The following is a 22,913-nucleotide window of genomic DNA, read 5'->3' as shown; positions in this document are numbered from 1 at the left end:
TTTGTCATTTGCTGTTTGGGTCAGTCATGCCAAGATCCATAAGAGCCGGCCAGGTGGTTTTGCCAGAACTGACAGAAATGATGGAAGAGAGAATATAATAGCACTAGGAAACACAATAGGGTGTCCTACAGTGTTTGCTCCAATAATAAATTATAATTAATTCAAGCTAAGTAATTACACTGCTGATAAAAGCATTATGGGAATCCCTGCTGGTCGTAGACTAGACATTTTACACATTTTTATTAAGTATGTAGAAAATAAGTACAAACACAATAATTACAAAATATTACAAAATAATTACAAAATAATTGGGTTCAGTTCTGAGTAGTTTAGTTCTCGCACTAGTTATTTATAAATAGAAGAATACAATTCCCATGATGCAAATCAGTGGACATTCTGGTAAGGAAGTCGTGTATGATTGGCTTTGCTGTGTCATGCCCCGTCCCCATCCCCAGACTCTGCAGGAGGAGATCCCTATCCCGGGGACAGACGTTCGGCTGAGTTACCTGAGCAGCCGCACCCCGGGCTACAAGTCGGTCCTGCAGATCACCCTCACTCACGCCACCATCCCCTTCAACCTGATGAAGGTGCATCTGATGGTGGCGGTAGAGGGACGCCTCTTCAGGAAGTGGTTCGCCGCCATCCCCAACCTCTCGCACCACTTCCTGTGGGACAAGACGGACGTGTACAGCCAGAAGGTCTACGGGCTGTGCGAAGCTTTTGGTGAGAAGGGGTGGATGGATAGTTTTTATTATTTTATCTTTGTGCCTTTTACCCCCCTGCTCGCCCCCGTTCGGAGTACCCGGTCACGCTCGTGCTCCAACGCGCACCACAGCCTCTGTCATAGACTCGGGAGAGTGTAGGATAGATAAACATGCGATCCTCCACAGCATGTGATGTCAGCTGCCACATCTTATCGCAGTTTGCAAGTCGCGCCAACATCAGTTGGAGGCAGATGCTTCATGTGAAGCTCAATCAATGAACTTGCGGGTACCTAATTGACCAGCAGGGGGTTTTTAGTGTGCAATGAGAGGTCATCCCAGCTAATTCCCATTCCGTTGTGAGGCTAGAGCCAGTTTAAATGACTCTGCTAGACCGTGGGGCCCATCCGTGCACTGGAACAGAGCCTTAACAGTTACCAGACTGTAGGACCCATCCATAGTGCCGTAACAAGATGAGCCACTCAGCCCCAAAATGATAGTTTTGACCAAATGAGGGGCTGCTGGGCTCATCTTTTAAAGTACTGTGCTCGTGTGTGGTTGAGCCCCACAGCCTGCTTTTAAATCTGGTATGTGTGGGCCTTCAGTCAGTGGGTGTCCTTTTCTATTTCTGCACCAGTGCCCCCTGCTGGTCAGTTAAGCACCTACAGTCTGCCTGCACAAGCTGCGTGTTCACATCCTATTTTAGAGAGATTTAGAGAGCGTGTTTGTTCGGGCTCTCCCAAACTGACAGAGGAAACCTCAGTGATGAGCACGGATGCAATTGGGCTGACCAAACTGAGAGAAAATAGGGTCGAATTTAAAATGAAAAAAAGAACCAAAATGGCTGAGAGTCTTCGTCCCTTCAGCTCTGGCGGTTTGGTCTGAAACTGGTTGACGGAGCGCCGTGTTTTCCCCTCTGCAGTTTCGGTGGGGTACGAGTACGAGTCGTGTCCCGACCTCATTCTGTGGGAGAAGCGGACGGCCGTCCTGCAGGGCTACGAGAGCAGCGCGTCACACCTGGGGGGCTGGTCCCTGGATAAACACCACGCCCTGAACATCCAGAGCGGTCAGTCCTCCGAGCGGCCCGACGCTTTGCCTCCTTTTACTCAGCAGGTTCCCCTTGGCAGGAAAGTAGGGCTCAATTTCGCTAAAACTATTAAAACCATTTCAGCTAAAATTAATTTTATTAATTGTAAAAATGTCCATAATTTTTTATGAGGATTCTTCAGTTCATTTATTTGATTTAAGTTGAATTGAAATGGAATTATATTTCAGATTCCCATTAACATGAACATTAATGTTGTACAGGCTGAGTACCGTACTGCACATACTGACACTGCATACTCATTTCCTAATCTAGGAAAATATCTCATAACACTGTGAATGGTCCTTCGTAAGAGCTTCATAACGGCTAATTTCTTCAAAAGCATGACACAGTCGTTCATAAATGCTTATGTCAGTGCCTGTGGATAGGCATGGTCTTTGTCACCGGTATGCCATGGGAAAATCACCCCCTTACACACGCCTTGCTTTAATTTTGTGGTTATAGACAGAAGTATTTATGAATGGCTGTATAGTGCTTGTGCAGGTGCTATGTAGTGCTTATGAATGATAAAAGACCAGTCATAGAAAGCCTTACTAAATCCTTTGACACTTGTTATATAAGCATCCAGGCTGTCTGTGTGGTGTAGAATGTGTCTTTCAGACCTTCCAAAAGGTCATTTTCTATGTGTATGTTTGCTTTCCTCTTAAAGAGCAAAACAACTGATGTTCCTAAGTAAGATGTATGTCGGATTGACAGATTTTCCTGATGAAAGTCAGTTGGCGCACTAGTGAAACTTGTTTGAGGTAAAGTGGCTTCACCAGGGGTGCGGGGAATGCGAGCTGCTTCAGTAACTGTCCTCCCTGTAATGGCTCTCTGCCATTTTCTGGCCAGAACACGCTGTTATTTATTTTGTGGAATCCGAGTTTTCTGCCATTGGCTCTGATGGGCACAAACAGGCCCATTTTCCTATTTCTGGTGAATTGGTTCTGAGTGGCGGAGCGGACGGTTGAAGCCGAAGCCGCCGCCGCTGTGTCGCTCGCGGAGTGCTAGCGCTGAGCCAGCGCTTGTCAGGAGGGCCTTACTGCAGGAAATGAGGCGTGACTGCACGCAGGAAGCGCGGGCGTGAGGGGCGTGGCCACGTGATGGGCGTGGCTGGAGAAACCCGAGCGGCCGCTTTTCCTTCCCCGGACGCCGCATCGCTGGGAGGAGCAGCGGCGTCGCGCTTCAGATCCAGAAAAATCTGCTGCCGTTTGAATCATCTCTCTCTGCTTCCTTGGACAGCGAGAAGGATGCCCTGAAGTCGAAGAGGAGTAACGGAAAGGAAAGAAAGAAAGGCTGGAAAAAAGGGAGAAAAAAAGAAAGGCTGCAGCTCGATGATCTTTGCCGTTAGTTTGGACACTGGAGGTGTCGCGTCTCACGCCGGCTAGCGGGCAACTTAGCGGTCGCGCCAGAAAAAAGTATTGAGCGAGTTCATTGAGCGAGTTGGCGCTAACAGTTACGCTTTTATTGAGCTCCTGTGAGCATCATCAGTCCGCATAGCTTGTCATTGTGAGAAGCTGATGATGTTTAAGTCGACTTAACGAGTCGTGCGGTGAAAGTGCAGGGTGATCCAGATTCTGCAGTCTTGCCCAGATACTCAAATATTTCAAATATTTATAACAATATATAGTCCTGTCCCTTTCAGCTGTTGAAGCCAAAATGTCCAGTTAGTCCTCTGAAAGTGTGTGACCAAGATGGATGCTGCAGCAATTAACATTTGTGTTACCATGAGTGGCATTTGACATTTGAAGGCATTAACATGAGTCTCTGGCGCTGGCAGCGGTTATAAGCTGACCCCAGGCTGACCCCAGCTTATCCCTGGCCTGACCTCAGACTGACCCTGACCTGACCTCAGGCTGACCCTGGCCTGACCTCAGGCTGACCCTGGCCTGAGCCCAGCCTGACCTTGGCCTGACCCTAGGCTGACCCCAGGCTGACCCCGGGTGAACTTGCTTTTGCGTCCCTCCGCAGGGATACTGCACAAGGGAAACGGGGAGAACGTCTTCATCTCCCAGCAGCCGCCAATCATCGGCAGCGTCATGGGCAACGGTCGGCGACGCAGCATCTCCTGCCCCAGCTGCAACGGCCTCGCCGACGGCAACAAGCTGCTGGCGCCCGTGGCGCTGGCCTGCGGCTCTGACGGCAGCCTGTACGTGGGCGACTTCAACTACGTGCGCCGCATCTTCACCACGGGCAACGTCACCAGCGTCCTGGAGCTCAGGTAACCCCGCCCACGGGGGGAGGGCCCTGTGTTTGGGTTAAAAAGGAGGGGGGCGTGGCCCGGGTGGTGTCGTCATTCAAAACTGAGGTTATTTTAAAACAAACAGTGTCCAACTGTGTACTGCTTGAAAACTGACTGAGGGGGTTGATAATTCTGTTTGATCCAGTCTCTCATTGTCTGGTCATTACAGTGTCTTATTTTCTACTGTATCTCCACTGGTCAGTTTCATCACCAAGTAATCATGTGCTGGAGCTGAGAATAGGCTTGGAGTGTATTTGTGTAAGGGAGAAAAAAATATCAGTATGAAAAATTCCACTGAATGCGTGACTGTAAATAGCCTTAATTTTCTCTAGAGAGTAAATTAAGATCACACCTGTTCATTTATTCTCACTGATTGCTAACATCTCTCTCTCTCTCTCCTGCTTGACTTATCTTTCCTGATTGCTTACATATCTCTCTCTCCTGCTTTACTTATCTTTTCTGATTGCTGACATCTCTCTTTCTCTCCTGCTTTACTTGTCTTTCCTGATTGCTAACATCTCTCTCTCCCGCTTTACTTCTCTTTTCTGATTGCTAACATCTCTCTCTCCTGCTTTACTTCTCTTGTCTGATTGCTAACATCTCTCTCTCCTGCTTTACTTGTCTTTTCTGATTACTAACATCTCTCTCTCCTGCTTTACTTATCATTTCTGATTGCTGACATCTCTCTCTCTCTCTCTCTCTCTCCTGCTTTACTTATCTTTTCTGATTGCTGACATCTCTCTCTCTCTCTCTCTCCTGCTTTACTTATCTTTTCTGATTGTGACATCTCTCTCTCTCTCCTGCTTTATTTATCTTTCTGATTACTAACATTCCTGTCTCTCTTCTTTCCTGTCTGCCGCTTCCTTTTGGCTTGCGCTGTCAGAAACAAAGATTTCAGGCATAGGTAAGACCACGGGAGCGATCGCATCTCTTTGGTGGTGTTAAGTGATGGCTCCCCTCAGTGTCAAGGTAACTCTCCTTAATCTGGAGTCACATGACCGCAGGCCGTGCAGGTGGGTAGAGCTGGGCCGGGCCGCTCGCTGTGGCTGGGGAGTTTGAGTAATGCAAGCACAGCCTGGAGATGCTGTGGTACACAACCACAGGGAACAGTAGGAAATGGGTTTGAGTGTGTGGTGTGTGTGTGTGTGCGTGTGTGTGTGCGTGTGTGTGTGCGTGTGTGTGTGCGTGTGTGTGTGCGTGTGTGTGTGTGTGTGTGCGTGTGTGTGCGCGTACGTAGGTGTGTGCTTGTGTGTATGAGAGAGAGTGTGTAGATTTTTAAATGCCAAAAGAGGAAAAAAAATGTCATTGAGGATTTGGGAAACAGCGCCTTGTTTCAGATCTTAACCTGAGCACCATCTGTGAATGGTGTAGTTTTAAAGAGGATAATCACTTTCACCTTTGTTCTAAAATTGTTTGTAGCTTGTGTGGCGCTTCAGAAAGTGAACCTAACCTTCTCAGTAATGAAAGAACAGATGTCCAAATGCTATCGAGGGCAGGCTTGTAAAATAGCAAAAAAAATAATAAAATGACCTTAAACATAAGCAGGTCAGAATGGGCAGGTTGTAAAATATATGTCTGTGGAAATACAAAGTGACAGGAATAAGTGCCAAATGAACTTGAAGTTTGTCTTTGTGTTCTCTTTGGCACAGAGTAAATCCAGGTATGGAAGTGTGGAAAGTAAATTGTAGTGTCGTGTTGTTTTTTTTATGGGAAACTTTTTGTGCTGTTGTCTTGTCTCAATGGGGATTATTCCTGGTAAAAGAGAGGTAAATATATAAGTAACAAATGAAAAATAATCCTGACAGTGATAGCCCTGAAAGTCATGCCGCTACACGGAACTGCCACATCACTGATTAAAGCAGAAGACCCACATGAGAGTACACAGAGTATGGATTACCTGCTGGGTCACTGATTGTTGTGGAGTTTTTGATTGATTTTTTTTTTTTTTCTGTGAACAAGAAGGGCGCATGATTCTTACAGCAAGATGATACAGTCAAAGGATTCAGAGAACCAGGGATGAAATCAGCCAATCAGCGTTCAGATGTTCCTGAAGCCTCTCGAGTCGAGCCCCTAGCAGACCGTGCGTTCTAGTTCTGTTCTCTGTTCTAGTACCCAGGACCGAGAGTTGGTGTTGGTTTATACCACTGAGCCACAAAAGCACGGATGTGTTTTCAGTCCAGCTAGGGATTCTGAAGGAGGAAAATTTTTTAAAGAAAGGATTTCCTTTTAGATGAATGTAAATTGGATTAAGATATGACTCTCTCTCTTTCTCTCTCTGTCTCTCTCTCTCGTGCTCTCTGAAAGTGAGGGGTCTTCTGGAGGGCTTGGGTTTTTTGAGTGGTGTGCGGACTGCAAATGCGGTATTGGCTTTTTGAGCAGCAAATGCATTTTTGGCATTTCAAACTGACCTGGCAATGGGAGGGGGGGGACTAATGTCCTACTAGGACCCCCCTCCCATTCTCACCTCTTCCCCCCTCCCCCATTTTCACCTCTCCCCCCCTACCCCCCAACCCACTGAGCTTCTGTGTCTCAGAAAAGTCCGTTTTTTCTGTCTCTGCACCAGCATGCAACTACATTCAATTATCCTCCACAAGCCATATGTTGTCAGTGCAGAGAATATAGATGGTGTGTGTGTGGCTGAAGGTCAGTTAGTTCCTTTTTCAGGGTGTGGGGAAGAGGAGAACGGGTGGGGTGTGGGGAGGGGGGCTCTGGGGTTGGTAGAGGGCGTGCAGGGCTCTCTGTCAGTGTGGGGAAGAGATAATGCACCATCTGATTACATGTGAAAAGAGAGAGCACAACAGAGGGAAGGAAAAGTTGGAACATTCCGGAATGTTCCGGGAAGGGGTGCTCTGCTCCCACCCTCTTTTGGAAAATGAGAACATTGTCAATATGACAGCCGAGCTATGTTCCGGCCTTTTTTTTTCTTTTTTTTTTTAAAGCAATGCTTGTGTACGCAGGTGGTGACACCTCAAATTTTGATGGGACGCTGAGAAACCGATTGTATTTGTCGTGTGCGTTTTATTTTTTATTTTTTTATACATCTAGATAAGGTCAAAAGGTCAGTTTGTCAGTCAAAATAAAGACTTTAAAAAAGCCTGCGGTAGCCCTCTCTGTTCCTGTCCTACAGTTTCCTCAGGATATGAGGTTTGACGCCCAGGAGCTGAGACTGTCAGACGAGCCTGACAGATAAGCGGAAGTCTCCGGTTTTTATTCGGCTGGCATTGGCGATGCCTTTTTCTTGCCAGGTTATGTGATAATGGTCATCTGCTCTGTTCAGGACGACGCCGAAGTGGGTCTCGAGCTCCCCCGGCCAAAGTCCCGTCCAAGGCGACAGCTACCCGCCATTTTAAGGCCGAACCAGGAAGTGTCTGACAGCTCGGGCTGTTTGAGAGATGTGGAAACTAGAGGTTAGAGACCTGAGTATAACGCACCTCCTTCAAAGGCGTTTCGGGTTCAAGCAGCCTGAACCTGACTCTCCGCTGATTGAGACTGAGAGGGTTTGAAGGCGTCTGGGGAGACGAACGATGGCTGCCGACAAGAGCCTTTCACAACGCAACCTCACGTGTCGCTATGCCAAAAATACGCTTCTATGTTTTTTTCAATGTAGATGTCATACATTATTGTATATATAATTTGATCTAATCTGGATGTAGAACAAAGCAGTCGGACAGCTGGAATACCTGATGGCACATTCTCATTTTTTTCCGGGTGGGTGAGAAAATATTATTATTATTATTATTATTATTATTATTGTTTTTTAAAATAATAATAATAATTATTATTATTATTATTATTATTATTATTATATATTTTTCTCTTCCTTGTGGCATATAGCAGTTTTTTTTTAGGCAGGTGTGTTGTCAGGAGCCCCCTTCCTGACTGGAGCGCTTCGGCAGGTCGCTGCTTCCTTCGTGGAGGGCGACTGTGCACGTCCGGCACGCTCTCGCGTTTCCCTCGCCCCCTGTGCTCGAATGACCGATCGCTGTGTCAGGACTGGGCCGTGCTTTAATGGGGTCGTTTGCTGGCCTGCTCTGCTTAATGTGTTTAGGTGTGTCAGCGCAGTCGCGGCTCTATGCAGAAAAAAATGTTCGTATAATGCCCTGGGGAAGCTTCAGCGCAGCTAAGCTACGTGCACATACCTTTATGAGCATGCAGCGCTACTCCTAAGGAGTCGCATTTGGACGGTGTTTCGGATTCAGAAACGCCATCCAGACCATCCGTTTGACAGCACATTCTTCTTTCCTTTTATTGGAGGTCCTGTGTTTTATGTCCTGTAAACAATAAATGAGTTTACCTGGCTGCAGATAATGTTACAGTTACATTTTGAAAGTATAACTGTGAATGGGTTTGAAAGGTGGTAAAGAACCAGGAACTAACATGTGTTGAAGAAATACAGTGATATGGGAAAAGCTATACTTGTCTTAATCTGAGATAATGGGAGGTATACGTTTGAAAGCTAATAAATAGAAATTTTCGGTTCACATTTTTTGTGCGTGCTGTGTGTATTGCTCATTAAAGCGATTGCCGTGTGTCGCTACTTGTAGTCATTTTGCAGTTTGACCTTAACCACAGCAACAGTTTTACACAGTATTTATTTACACAGCTGAATTTACTGCACACTGAAACAACTCAGGTTAAGCACTTGTGTAAAGCTCAAGGGTAAAGTGGCAGTGCCCAGTCTGGGAACCAAACCTGCAACCCTCTATTTTACAAGCCCGGTCCCCCGTAATGCCTTTCTGCTGAAACTGCATTAAAATGAAGAGGTCTGAGCCAAGCTTGAGAAGCTGCTTTTTGTTCCGGGCTTGACTGACTTGTTGATTTTTTTTCAACCCGCTTGTGTGTTCAGCAACAGCCCGGCACACAAGTACTACCTGTCCACGTGTCCGGTGTCGGGCACCCTCTACCTGTCGGACACCAGCAGCAGGAAGGTGTTCAAGGTGAAGTCCCTGAACGTGGTGAAGGACGTGGCCAAGAACCTGGACCTGGTGGCGGGAACGGGGGACCAGTGCCTGCCCTTCGACGAGACTCGCTGTGGGGACGGCGGGAAGGCGGTGGAGGCCGCCCTCACCAACCCACGAGGTGCGTACCAAAAGTCAAAATTACACCCCCTGCGGTGAGCATGAAACAAAGTGATGTGACAGTAACGCCTCTGGAGGTGTGTACGAAACAGTGACGTGACAGTAACACCCCTGGAGGTGTGTACGAAACAGTGACGTGACAGTAACACCCCTGGAGATGCGTACGAAACAGTGACGTGACAGTAACACCCCTGGAGGTGTGTACGAAACAGTGACGTGACAGTAACACCCCTGGAGGTGCGTACGAAACAGTGACGTGTTACTAACACCCCTGGAGGTGCGTACGAAACAGTGACGTGACAGTAACACCCCTGGAGGTGTGTACCAAATGGCAGTGACGTCAAAATTAACGCACCCGAGGTGCATACAAAACACAGTGATAATAAAACCAGTGTTCTGTCACTACAATTTGAATCCTTTCTTTATAGATTCTTCATTCTTTCAGTGACTCACTGGTTTGAATGAATTGCAAGTTATCTGCTATGGAGAGCAGAGAAACTTGATTGGTCCAGAAGTACAGTATGTGATTGACAGAATATGGTAGCTCCACCCTGAATTATGTTCTTGAAGCTTCAGTCCTTCCCTGCTCATCAAGTCTTTATTTGAGGACTGTGGGAAATGCAGACATTTTATAATGAAAATATGATAATTTGGAGATGGAGATGATGTGCTTCTGGATTTTTACCTGGCAAGAATATGTTCTGATGATATTTGTTAGTATAGTGTGTTAGACAAGTACAGATAAAAGCTTGCGAATTTTCAGTCTTCTTTCAGGATGGGGTTTGCAGTTGGGGGGTCTTTGTGGGGTGCAATTTCCAAACTGTCGTGAGTACATTCAGCAGCGCCTCTGAAAATAAGCAGGTGTTATAAAGAGGGAATATGCAATCAGGCGTTTTTTGGCGGGAAGGAAGAAAGGGTTTTGTGTCGTCATCCCCCCGCTTTCTTCTGAAACCCATAAAAAATTAATCCTGTTTTTTTTTTCGCCGCGTCCGTTCAGTGAAAGGCCCGGCGCGTTGACTGGCAGGCGCGACGCAGAAGCAATATCGTACCTGTTCAGAAAGGAGCGGCGGATCTCCGCTGATGGCTAACTGTTCTGTCCGCCCGCTCCTTTGTCGGCTCCTGACGAATGATTTCTGACGCGCGGTCGGCGGGGAGCGCGGCGAAAAGACGTCTCTCGGAGGTCGGATCAATGCGCTTCAATTTTCTGACTCGTAATGATATTTTCTCCTCTCCGGCTCGCTCGCGGACCGATCGTCAGGCTCATGGGGTTCCCAAACTTGGGGGGGGGGGGGGGGCGGGGGGCGGTGGGGATGGGGGGGGGTAGTGAGGCTTCTCCACCCCAGCCCAAAGCGCTCCTGGTTACTGAAACGGAGCGTCTTTTCCGCTAGCGTTTGCTCTGGGTTCCTTTGGCGCGGATGGAGTGCGACGCATTCATCATGGTCGTCGTATCTCACCTCTGTCGCGGGCCCCACAGAGGGGCGAGGTGATTCATGTTTTCAGAGAGAGGGAGAGAGAGAGAGAGAGAGAAAGAGAGAGAGAGAGAGAGAGAGAAGGAAAAGGTCACTGAAGCACCACACAGCCGCTGGCACGCGCGTTCATAGAGGCTTAATCGGCTTGCGTTCTCAGGACGTAAACGTGCGTTCTCAAAGCCCTCCTCGTCGTTGCCGCGGTTCCCTCTCGACCGAATGCGCTCATCTCCGCGGTGGCGCTAATTGAAAATATGTACTGAATCAATAGCATGCTAAATCTAGAATCTGTGACCACTTGCATTGCGGTGCTAGCTTCCCTTTGATTAATGGTGGTTTGGGATTTGCGCTGTGTACTGTGTGTGCTCTCATATGATTAATATTTGTTCGTATATCAGGCTTGTGTCGAAACTGGCAGCCCGTTTTTTTGTTTTTTCCCCATGAGCCTTTGTGACAGCAGAAGCTGAGCTGCAGGAGTTTTAACGACCTGCATGCTTTTGTGCCGCAGGCATCACCGTCGACAAGTTCGGGCTGATCTATTTCGTGGACGGCCCAATGATCCGCCGGATTGACCAGAACGGGATCATCTCCACGCTCCTGGGGTCCAACGACCTGACCTCGGCCCGGCCCCTCAGCTGTGACTCTGTGATGGACATCTCCCAGGTACCGCCCCCTGCCACCCCCCCCCCCCCTCCTCACCATTCTGCCCCGCCCCCACCCCATCATTGTTTCCAATACAGCAGATGTGCTTCAGCAAGGATGTGATTTATCCTGATGAATTGGGAAACACTGATTTTCAGACCTCTGTGTTTGGCTGTATTACAGAACATATGTTCTTCCTTTCAGCTTCCACAAATGACCAAGGCTGGTGTGTGTGTGTGTGTGTGTGTGTGTGAGTGGGTGTGTGTGTGTGTGTGTGATGTGCTCAAGTCTCCTACCTCTGGTTGAGATAATTAAGGTCTGAAAATCAGTATTCAGTGACTAATCGGGAAAGATCACATCAGTATTGCGGTCAAATCACTGGTCCTGTTTTTCTCTCCAGCTCCTTTCATTCTTCTTGTCTGAGCAGTTTCCCCTCCTCCTGTCCTGCAGCTGCCAGCCCACGGCTGCAGGATGTAAAGGAGGTACATGGCTCACCATCGCCCCCCCTGAGGCCGGAGGCCATCTAACACCCACACAAAGTAGTCATGCAGTCTTTCTGAGCCTGGTGTCTTTGAAACGAATCCTTCTGCTTTCAGTATTCTCTGATCCTTCTTACCTGTGGATGATTCCCAGTCCGCCGAGGGCAATTAAGTCCTATTGTATTGTATTCTATTCTATTCTATTCTATTCTATTCTATTCTATTCTATTCTATTCTAGTCTAGTCTATTCTATTCTATTCTAGTCTGTACGGTGCCATTATGTTTCATATTTTCTCAGAACCACTTACTTTCAAGTGGTGTTTAAAGCTAATGACCTATTCTGTCCTCGAGAAAATGACAGTTTTGTTGTTTGTGAATGGTTTCATTTGTTAGTGTGTCAGCAAGTGACTTCACGTTATGATGACTTTGAAGCTTCATTATAGTCTGGATAACTTAATCCCACACTACTCATTCATTCATTCATTCATGATTAAACCACATTTAAACCGGTGTGCATTACACAGGCCACATATGTAATGATATGAGGTCATATTTAGTGAAATAATTCCGTGGTAGATTGCCTTTCTGGGATGTGTTTATGTTTTTGTTGCCGCTGGTGATGCTGGTTGTATATTATAATGTATCTGAATAGAAAGTGTTACAATATTTTATTCTCGTGGAGTGAGATGGTTTCAAGTTATTTCAGTTACCTGAAATATCTATGATTTTTATATCATAGTTGACAAGGGAGAAGGAGGAAGTTGTTATTGTGGTGCAATGTATCACTATCAGCACAGACTTCAGAACTGAAGACATTGTTATTACTGCAAAATGGGAGTGCATGTCGTTTTCCATCTTCCTTTCCGGCCTTCTCATAACTGACACAGAATCTGTTGATGTATAAACGTATGTGAAAAAAGAAATTCAGATTAGCCCAACTGGACGTATGGCGGAGGGGCGTTCCCTGTGTGTGTGGGTGTTGAGGCAGTGTGGGTTTATGGGTGCTGCTGCTGTGGTGTTGAGGTGTTGACGCTGATCGCTGTGTTCAGGCTGTGCAGTCAGTGCTCGCTGCACTCCAATTCCCCGCTGCCTCTCCCCTCTCTCTCTCTCTCTCTCTCTCTCTCTCTCTCTCTCTCTCTCTCTCCCTCCCTCCTCCATCTCCTCGTCCGTGTGCAGGATCCGAGCTGGACAAGGTTATTTGTGGCTCGTGGCAAGTGGGTCCAGCGGAGGCCCCAGCTGCCAATAGAGTTTTTATTTTTGGAGAAAAGATATGGCTGAACGAAGGAGAGGATGGAAGACCTGCACCTGGCCCAACCCCCCCCCCCACCCCCTCTCTCCCAGCCTTTCAGTCTCCCTCAGGATACCTGAACCTCACCCCCACCAGACACGCAACCACACCCCCACCCCCCTCTACCCAGCCTTTCTGTTTCCCTCAGGACACCTGAACCTCACCCCCACCAGACACGCAACCGCACCCCCACCCCCCTCTACCCAGCCTTTCTGTTTCCCTCAGGACACCTGAACCTCACCCCCTCCAGACACGCAACCACACCCCCACCCCCCTCTACCCAGCCTTTCTGTTTCCCTCAGGACACCTGAACCCCACCCCCTCCAGACACGCAGCCGCACTCGCACTCCCATTCCCCCCACAACGGCCGCCTCCCCAAACTGCGCCTATGAAATTTTGGCTCAACAGCCCCACGAATCTGACAAATCTCACCGACGGCCAGAGAGGCTGTGGAAACAGCAGGGGGAAAAGACCACCATTACGCATTCACCCTCTGTACACCGCTCCCTCTGCAAACACAGCACCCTCTTACTTATTCCTGCTTCCTTTTTAAAATAACTTACTGGAGAGCACTCCTCTTTCCTTCTTAGAGCCTCATCAGCCTTGTTTTAGCCCTGCACTCATTTTATTAGCTGCCTTTCTTCGTTATCTCCCAGCTCTGGGCTTGTTAAAAATGCTTTTTTTATTTTTTATTTTCATAAATTAATCAGTTGCGCAGCGTAACATGAGATTCGTGTGAGTTTTGCTCCTGTTGGTTTGTTTTGAGTTTTGAAGTGTCATCATCCAGTCTGCATCAGGCTTCTGGCTTCAGTTCGGCATGTGGTTTTGGGTTACTGGTAAACCTCATTGAGGAAGGTTGTTAATGTAGTGTTATGCTGAAGAATATTTGTTAAAGAAATATATATAAATACACATATATGCAGAGAGAGAGAGAGGATTTACAGTAATTCATATCCATTCTTAGCAATGGGGGTTTTCTTCTTCATTTCCTTGTGAGATACTCAGCTCACTGCGAAAAGAACATGCCTGGAAACAAAATGCTGTTAAACGCTTTTTAACCCTGTGGAGTTTACAAGGTCTTCATCGTTCCATCGACAGCATATCGTCTGCGATATCTTCTCCGAATTACAGCAGGTCTGGATTATTTCCCAGGGTAAATGTCAAATTAATAATGGCCAAATTAATAATAATTTTTTAAAAACATAGCTGAATGGCAGTTTAACGTGTGGAAAGCTTGAACGAGTTTATCTATAAAATTTTTTTTTTTTATTCCTTCCCTTTTATTTGCAATTGGAAGTTCTTTGTCACTCAGGTGGTTCTCTTGACTGGGTCAGTTGGGGGGGGGCATGATCGGACAGCAGTGCTGTGGGTGTGCAGGGTGGAGGGGGGTGGTGGGGATGGGGGGGCATAAACGGGTCACAGAAGAGTTAGGCACGTGGGGGTGAGGCAAGGGGGGAGGGCGTGATCGGGGAGCAGCCGGGGTGGAGGTGCGGGGGGGGGGGGGGGTTTGGTCGGGTAGCAGAAGGGCTGGTCGTGTGGGGGTGTGGGGGGTGGGGCATTATCGGGTATCAAGCAGGGGTGGGGGCGCGGGGTGGATGCCGTCTGGGGAAATATCCCCTCCTCTTTTGCGGCAGCGAGTACAAACCTCTCACAGCTGCTCCCCCGAGCCGCTCTACGCTGCCAGTCATAAAATATTTAACCACCGCGGCTGACAAGGAATGGGTTTTAAGAAATTGAAAATTCCCCCCCTCATTCCCAAAGTAAATGCATTCTCATTCGGTTTTTTTTTTTCCTCTCCTTGTTGAAAAGGCCAGACATATCCACTGTCTGTCTGTACACTGCAAGGCACCAAAGCGCATCTTGCCACAGATACAGCCCGAGGTTAGTGTCGATTATACGGCCGGCCAATATATATATATATGACAGGACAATCTCCAGACGTGTGGTAAATCCTCAAATGTGAATAGGATAAGAACTAGCACCTATTGTGGCTTGGGGAAAACCTGGGGGCAAAGACAAAATTAAATGACATAAATAAAGATCTGAATATCGGTGGAGTCCAGATCAGACAACAGCTTACTTTTCCCCCATCACACCCTCGACACGCGTTCCTCTCTCACTTTCAGCTGCGTGATGACAGATGAGACTGGCCTACGTCTCGCAAAGAGACATTTGATTACAGTCTGTCTGACGGATGCTTTTATTGATTTTTTTTTTTCTTTGGAAGGGTCCCTTTTCCAGAGTGATTTATGACACATTAATTGATGTAAGTGCTGAGCATGGAGCAAGTTCAAGTACGATTACACGAGAATTAAAAAAAAAAAATTTTTTTACGGCAATTATCACTCAATTTAACAAAGTACCAAACAAGCAATGGTACAATATCAAACAATCGAAATCAATAAGATAGTAGCCTTTTTTTTCCTTTGCTACATAAGCACTTTCCTAATTTATTAAATCTATACATTGTTGTAGATGAACTGTACATTCGGTTTGAATTCCCCTTGTGTCTTAAAGTGTTCTGGCTGCATTTCAGGGAGAATCACTTTAGATGTTCTGGCCTGCAGGATTAGTCCTGCCTGTGAACTGGAATTTAATTTAAGAAGCTAAACCATGCCGTTTTTTCCATAAAGTGGTATTTGTCAGAGGCTATTTCCCTGGGGGGGATTTACTGTAAAAGTCAGCAATTTAAAGTTTTTTATTTTGTTGTTGTTGTTTTTAATTTATTTGTTGCTGATGCACTGTTTAACTGTCACCAGCTGGCCGATACCTGCTCCAAGCCGGAATAACACTCACTGATAGATATTTCAGCCTTCCAGTATACCTCTGTAAAGGTCACACATTTGTCTCGGAGTACCAGCCCGACTGGAAGCAGACAACATCGTGTGCCGAGACGATTAATTCTGGATATATTTCTACGATCGCTACATTTTGCTCTTAAGTTGTGTTTTTGCGTTGACGGTGTCTGTAGCTAAAATGTTATGCCTCTGTAAACGAGCAATGAAATTGAATATGGATCTGCGTTTTAGCTCATCATTATTCGAAGCTTATAATTAGAAATTACTCCACAGTAATTATTATGTTTTTTTTTTAATAAATCCGTTTGTAATGTAATACATTATGGATTTCTTTCCAATTAAATTGGGTTGCGAAGGGTCGCTGTATCTGTCAGGCACTAGGTGGACTTGATCAGCTGGAATAATTGCAGAGTAACTTTATCCCTCCTGCAGATTTCCCAAAAGTAAGAAGAAATGGATATTTGCAGCTTAAAAATACCCAAATCAATGTGGAACGTGCTTTCATGCACCGTCGTGAGTCACGTGTCCCCTTTTTTTTTTTTTTGTTCATTTGCCGTTTTATTCCAGTAAATGAACACTAGATTTTAATCACAGTCTCTTGTCTTTACTCCAGGAGCGCTATTAAAATCAGACGCTCCATTCGTTTGCCCCTCAGAAGAGCAAGGCGCTGAGAGTTCGGTGGAGTGCAGAGCAGCTTCTCCGTTTTTTTTTTTAGTTTTTTTTTTTTGTTTTTTGTTTTTTTCAGCCAATAATTGCTGCTGGTTAAACGGCGGCTGCATTATTTGCCGAACAATAAGTCATAATTTTGGAGGCTGGAGGCAGGTAGCACTTTGGTCTGACTAAAGGTGCTCTATTTTCTTTTCAAGGACTTGGTCTCCCGTTGTCTTTTTCCATTAGGAAAAGAATTACCCGGAAAGACAGAAAGAACACCCCTGCTCTGCATCTGCTGACAGATGCACAAGTGTTTAGCTGAGCACACTGGCTGTGATCAATGGCGGTGCGCTGTAGCGGGATAATCAGATTATTTGACGTGTTTCCCCCGTTTGCTGTGCCATCCCACGTCCCTGCCGTATTCACCGCGCCCCTGTGCACTCGCGTCGCGCGTCTCTGTTGAACAATGGCGGCGCTAAGTGCGAACGGCTTTGTTCCTTTTTTTTTTTTTTTTTTTTTTTTTAATCAGATGGTCAGTTCGTCAATAGCAAACCATTTCGCACGAGGGTCTGAAATCGCTTGCTCAGGCTTTCCTTTAGACAGCCTTTAATGAACATTGCGGTGCCTTTCAGCAATAACGAAGTCCCGCGGGATTCTCTCGTCCTCCGGCCGCACGTTTCTCCAATGCGAAAATGTTTCTGTGAATTAACAAGCCTGACGCTCGTGGGCTGTCCTGTTAAAGCACTGTTTCAGAGTCTGTCCCCATACCAACACAAAATTGGCTGTAGTATTTCCATCCGTCTCGTTGTGCAACAGTGCCCCCACTGGTCAGTTGGGTTCCTGCAGTCTGCCTGCACAAGCTGGGCTTGAAGGGTCCTCCCCGAACTCAGTGCCTGTTGTGGGTTTAGCTGGCGGAGTGAAATTAAGCAACTCCCCTGACATATTTCAGGGGAGAGAAAATGCTTGTCTGCGCTCTTTCAAGCTGACAGAGGTTACAGAAATGATCACTAACACAAAATGGGCGTTCCAAATTGAGAGAAAATGGTTATTTAAAAAAAGTCTTTGTGGTGCTTTGAAACTAAGTTTATAACTAGCTCAGGAGTCATACCACCCTGTACCTTTCAAATATCAAACTTCAGAAGCTTGCATAATAAATGCATCAGAGAACTTTTGGGGAAAACTGGGTTGTTGCTAGAATTGTGGTTGGGTCAGTAGGGGGTGCTCTTGTCTCTGAATCAACTACAAATCCAGTGCCCCACTGCACTGTATAAGATGTTAAACCCAGGTGCTGGCTCACTGTGGACACTGATATCCCACAGCAATTTTTGAAAGAAAAGGGGTATTAACCTTGGTGTCCTGGTCAAATTCCCTGAAAGCTAGTTCTCTATTTCTAGCCATCTAATCATCCCCTACATCTGATTGGCTGCAGTGTCCCTTGTATTTCTCACCGACTTTGATTCCCCAAGTCATCACTGTAGAAAATAGTTCTCAGTTGTCCCACCTGGTCAAATGAAGATAAATTGAAAATAACAGTGGTGCAATTCTTTCCCTTTCAGGTTCGGCTGGAGTGGCCAACGGACCTGGCGGTGAGCCCCTTGGACAACTCCCTGTACGTGCTGGACAACAACGTAGTGCTCCAGATCTCCGAGAACCACCAAGTGCGAATCGTGGCGGGACGCCCCATGCACTGCCAGGTGCCTGGCATCGACCACTTCCTGCTGGGCAAGGTGGCCCTGCACGCCACCCTGGAGTCGGCCACTGCGCTGGCGGTGTCCCACACCGGGGTCCTGTACATCGCCGAGTCCGACGAGAAGAAGGTGAACCGCGTGAGGCAGGTGTCCACGTCCGGCGAGATCTCCCTGGTGGCGGGCGCCCCGAGCGGCTGCGACTGCAAGAACGACGCCAACTGCGACTGCTACTCCGGGGACGAGGGCTACGCCAAGGACGCCAAGCTCTACGCTCCGTCCTCGCTGGCCGTTTCGCCCGACGGCGAGCTCTTCATCGCCGACCTGGGGAACATCCGAATCCGCTACGTGCGGCAGAACCGACCCTACCTCAGCCCGCTCAACCTCTACGAAGTCTCCTCCCCCATCGACGATGAGCTCTACCTCTTCGACTCCAACGGCAGCCACATCTACACCCAGAGCCTGACCACGGGGGACTACCTGTACAACATCACCTACACCGGGGAGGGGGATCTGAGTTCCATCACCGATAAGAACCGCAACGTGGTCAGCATCCGGAGGGACACCACCGGAATGCCACTCTTGCTGGTTGTCCCCGACGGTCAGACGTTCTGGCTGACCATAGGGACCAACAACGCCCTGAAAATCGTGGCCAGGCAGGGTCAAGAGCTCGCCATGATGACGTACCACGGAAGCTCGGGACTGCTGGCGACCAAGAGTAATGAGGACGGATGGACAACATTCTATGAGTAAGTGAAATTCTTCCATTTTCTAATCATCCCGCTCTCCTTCAATTAGAGTTATAAAGGGGGTTTTGCCCTATCAGAATGTTGATGTTTCCGTTTTGACTTCTGAGTTGTAGGGATGTTTTAAAATCGGTGGTTTACCAGAAATAGGCCTAGGTCCCGTTCTTAGCCATCTGCAGACTTTTGCTGTCCAAACATTTCGTGTTTCGTGTGAAGTCCTCACTGATTGCTGTAGATAAAACGGAAGGGCTGTTCACATGCTGTGATGTCCAACATGAATGCTTCCAGGCTGTCGTCTTGCTGTCCCGGGATATCCCGGGTCTGTGAATATTTTAGAGCCAACCTTGGGGATCGAAACCTGATGGACCTGATTTTGAATAGCTGCTCTGCCTTACTGGTGGATTGATGACTGAAGCGGGTAGGATGGCCTCTCTTGATTGGAGACACAACAGTGCATTATGTGGACTGTGGGCAGGTAATGAATGTGACTGAGAATGGTATTGGTTGTGTCTGAAGGCTGGAAGTGACTGCGAAAGGGCAGGAAATGACTGTGACTGAGGGCAGGAAGTGACTGCGACAGGACAGGAAGTGACTGTCTGAGGACAAGAAGTCACTGTAAGTGCAGGCAGGAAGTGACCATGACTAGGGCTTGAAGTGGCTGTGACTGAGAGCAGGAAGTGACTGTGACTGAGGGTAACCTGCAATCAGTGTTATTCAACACCAAGGAGTGTTTTAAAGCAGCCAGTGTGAGAGGAAAGAGCTTGTCTGTTTACATCATCCCTGCCCTAATTTCCCTCTCTTCATTTGTATTATGTAAATAATGAGAGGGTGTTTGCCATTTGGAAGCTGTCATGAATAGCCAAGCTCTCTTTAAGGCATCTGTGAATTTATGTTTCTTAAAATGATCTTCCCTTTAAGTGTAGGTAAAAGATAGTGTACTTGCTAGTATAATGAAAAAATAGATTATCTGATTATACAGCTCAGATTACTTTATTACATAATGGCTTACGGACAGAATAATTTCATTGCATAATGGCGTACAAACAGAATTAATTTGTTTGCAGTGCCATTTAGGTAGTGGGAAAGGCTCCACATTGCGTATTGTGAGTGCTGTGTTATTTATCATTAGCTGCGGTTCAAACAGAGTTCAAATTGCCAGTGTATTGAGTAATGCTGAAATTGGATTACCTGTGTAATAAAGAGCTGGTGGGTCTATATTAGACCACAATCCTGTACCTGTTGGAATTTGAAAAAATACCTACGCTCAGGCAACATGCCGTCTGAGACGCAGAAAAAAAAAACACATGCTGCCACATTTGAAGAGTCAGGATTTAATTGTGTCTTCCCGTCGTGTGGTCTTTGTATTTTAAACTGATAATGGGACTCTAATGTGCTTTTGCAAATTGACATCACTTTTCTTTAGTACCCGATGTTTCACTTCAGCAGGCATGTTGTGCGGAGATCAGGGGTCCACGTGCGGTGATTCCCTTTCCGTTGTGTTCATTTCTGAAAGATTTTGCTTGCCAAACGCTGAAAAAGAAGTGGGCTAGACGAGTTTGTCTTAATTATATTTCATGGTACGGACGCTAGGTGAGTATTTAAAATGGCACGCATATTGTAACCGTTCAAATCCTCTGGCTCTGTTTTGTAAGGTACAGTAAACCGAGGTGTGTTCGTTAATGGCCATGCCGTGGGTAGTGTAGTGTAGTGATGCAAACTCAGCTGCAAAATCTCTCACAAATTAGCATCACTGTCTCTAAGAGAAATGCATTTTATGTTGCCAAAATGGCTCTGTTACATTCTGTTTCTATTTTAAAAAAATAAAATAAAACAGTCCTCTAAAAACCGATTTCCAGCTGATTGCATTACTTTATTATTGTTATCATTTGAAGCAATTCTCCAGGACTGCTTTTATTTACACAGTTGAAAATAGTGCCTCTGTGTTTGTTTAATCTGTTCTCTAATTGAAAAGAATGCTAGCAGAATGCATATTACCTGAGGTGTAAAACATTATTCTGTTATTGCTGCTCTCCCTTGAAGAAATCCAGCCTGCACAACTACAGAAATACAAAAGCACATTCACTGACAATTGTGTAAAAAAATACATAAATTATATATATATATATATATATATATATATATATTAGGATTGCTTTAATTTAGAATAATTTACACAGCAATTAGACTTTCAGACGTTCCGTTTTCCCCATAGGCAGCAATGCGTCTTGCTTCATGTTTAATTTAGCACAATAAAAGGTCTTTTTGTTATTTTTGCTTAATTAGCTTTGAAGGTCACACAGCCACCTGAGGGGTCAGAGACATAATTTTCCTTAGGTTGAAAACGAGCCAGCGACGGCATTAATCTCACACAGCAAAGTGCGAAACACTGTTTCCTCTCTGACAGCTGTTTTATCATACACTTAGCCCGAAATTAATTAATTCCTGCACGAGGCGTTTAGCCTATCGACATAATTTAATTTAGTAATTGCGGTGGAACAAAACGCAGAAGGCCCGCAGTAACAATGACATCTGTTTTTCGGTCCCCCTTCATCCGAGATTAAACCCTATGGCAGCCTCCGCGACGAGCTGCTGGAATCTTTTTAATGTCGTTGTTTTTTTTTTTGTTTCTGTGTCCTTCCCTCTGTTTTGTCTGCGATTAGCGCTGGCTAATGTCACGTTAATCCTCCTTAATGGGAATCTGTGGGAGTGCAAACGGCCGGCCTGAAGGGAGGGGCGAGGTTCCAGGGTTTGGGGGACCCATAGGTGCTGTGGAGCGGTTTTGGGGGGGGTCTGTTCAGCCAATCAGGCCTAGCAGCAGTACAGGGTTATCTGCAGGATTAGCATCAGCAAGGTTTTCAGGCCTGTGGACTGGAGCCATCGTCTCTGCCTCTGTACACTGGGCTTGGCTGGAGCCCGCCATGGGACAGGGGAGGAGGTACGGAGGGAGAGGGCAGGAGGCGCAGTCGGAGCCAGGAGGATGTGTGGAGGAGGTAATCCTGCAGACACTGTGGCCCTCCGGGACTGGAGTTAAACCTGCTGTGGCCCGCTAGGACTGCAGTTAAACCTGTAGACACTGCGGCCCTCCAGGACTGGAGTTAAACCCGCAAACACTGTGGCCCTCCAGGACTGGAGTTAAATCTTCAGTCACTGTGGTCCTCCAAGACTGGAGTTTGACTCCTAGGAAGAGACGTGCAGTTTGTAATGTTAGTTTCCTGCTTATTAGACTCTTATGTAGGCAACGATTGAGTTGAGGCCTGAATCACAGCCTACAGTTAGGTGCCTGGCCTCGGTGAGATGAGAGGACGTGACTGACCATATTCCGATCCCCAGAATCCGCACGGGCTTGTTTTGCATCATGGGGTCGGCCTGCTCAGGGTTACTGTGCTGTGAAGCTATGAGGCTGGCGCGCGACGCTAGTTTCAGCTCTCCTTTGACAGGCTCCACGGCACAGTTTATTTCAGCTTCGTCTTTAAGTCGCTCGGCAATGGTTGAGTGGTGAAAGGTTGTCATGCCGACGGTCTGCTTCCCTGAAGAACTTCCCGGGCAGTACAGTGCTGATTGGTGGAAATTGTCGGTGCCTACCCAGGGGGATTTTGCCGCAAAAAAGGTCTCACTTTTGCCATTGATTGTGTTAACATTTCCCTCTATTCAAGGAAAATAGCCCACCAAAATGGCTCCTGCTTTCAGGTTTATTAATGGAAATCGGCATTTTGGCGGGCAGTTACTGGTGAGCACTTGAGTTTTGCAATTGCAGCAGGAGATTAAACTAATTCTAGGCTAAGCCAACATTTTCAAATCCTCCGTCAAGGAAATGTCAAATCCCTCGCTCAGGTTTTTTTTTTTTTTTTCAGCACAGACAAACAGGGAAGATTCTGAATAATTCCACCTGGGTGATCAAGGAAAGGGCACTTCTCTTTCAGAGCCACATCACGCGACGTGGTCACCTCCCCTGCTTGCATACCCTTTTCTTTTACCTGCAGAAAGGCAGATCGCCCTTTGCCTTTTCTTTGAGGGAAATTGTGTGTCTCCGTGCGAGTGCTGTCTTGCCCTGA

General features: G+C 46.8%; 1 protein-coding gene across 1 annotated transcript in view; it reads left to right on the top strand.

Moving 5' to 3' along the window:
- Positions 1 to 22,913, top strand: part of tenm4 (teneurin transmembrane protein 4) — a 209,865-nt gene that overhangs the window by 156,331 nt on the left and 30,621 nt on the right. Inside the window, 6 exon segments of the mRNA XM_035385277.1 lie at positions 456 to 723; positions 1,624 to 1,767; positions 3,757 to 4,006; positions 8,874 to 9,106; positions 11,080 to 11,234; positions 17,987 to 18,864. Of these exon segments, the coding sequence (XP_035241168.1) occupies positions 456 to 723; positions 1,624 to 1,767; positions 3,757 to 4,006; positions 8,874 to 9,106; positions 11,080 to 11,234; positions 17,987 to 18,864 (1,928 nt within the window).

Source organism: Anguilla anguilla, chromosome 12, assembly GCF_013347855.1.
Source record: "Anguilla anguilla isolate fAngAng1 chromosome 12, fAngAng1.pri, whole genome shotgun sequence".
Classification (NCBI taxonomy): Eukaryota; Metazoa; Chordata; class Actinopteri; order Anguilliformes; family Anguillidae; genus Anguilla; species Anguilla anguilla.
This window is presented reverse-complemented; position numbering and strand designations above follow the sequence as displayed.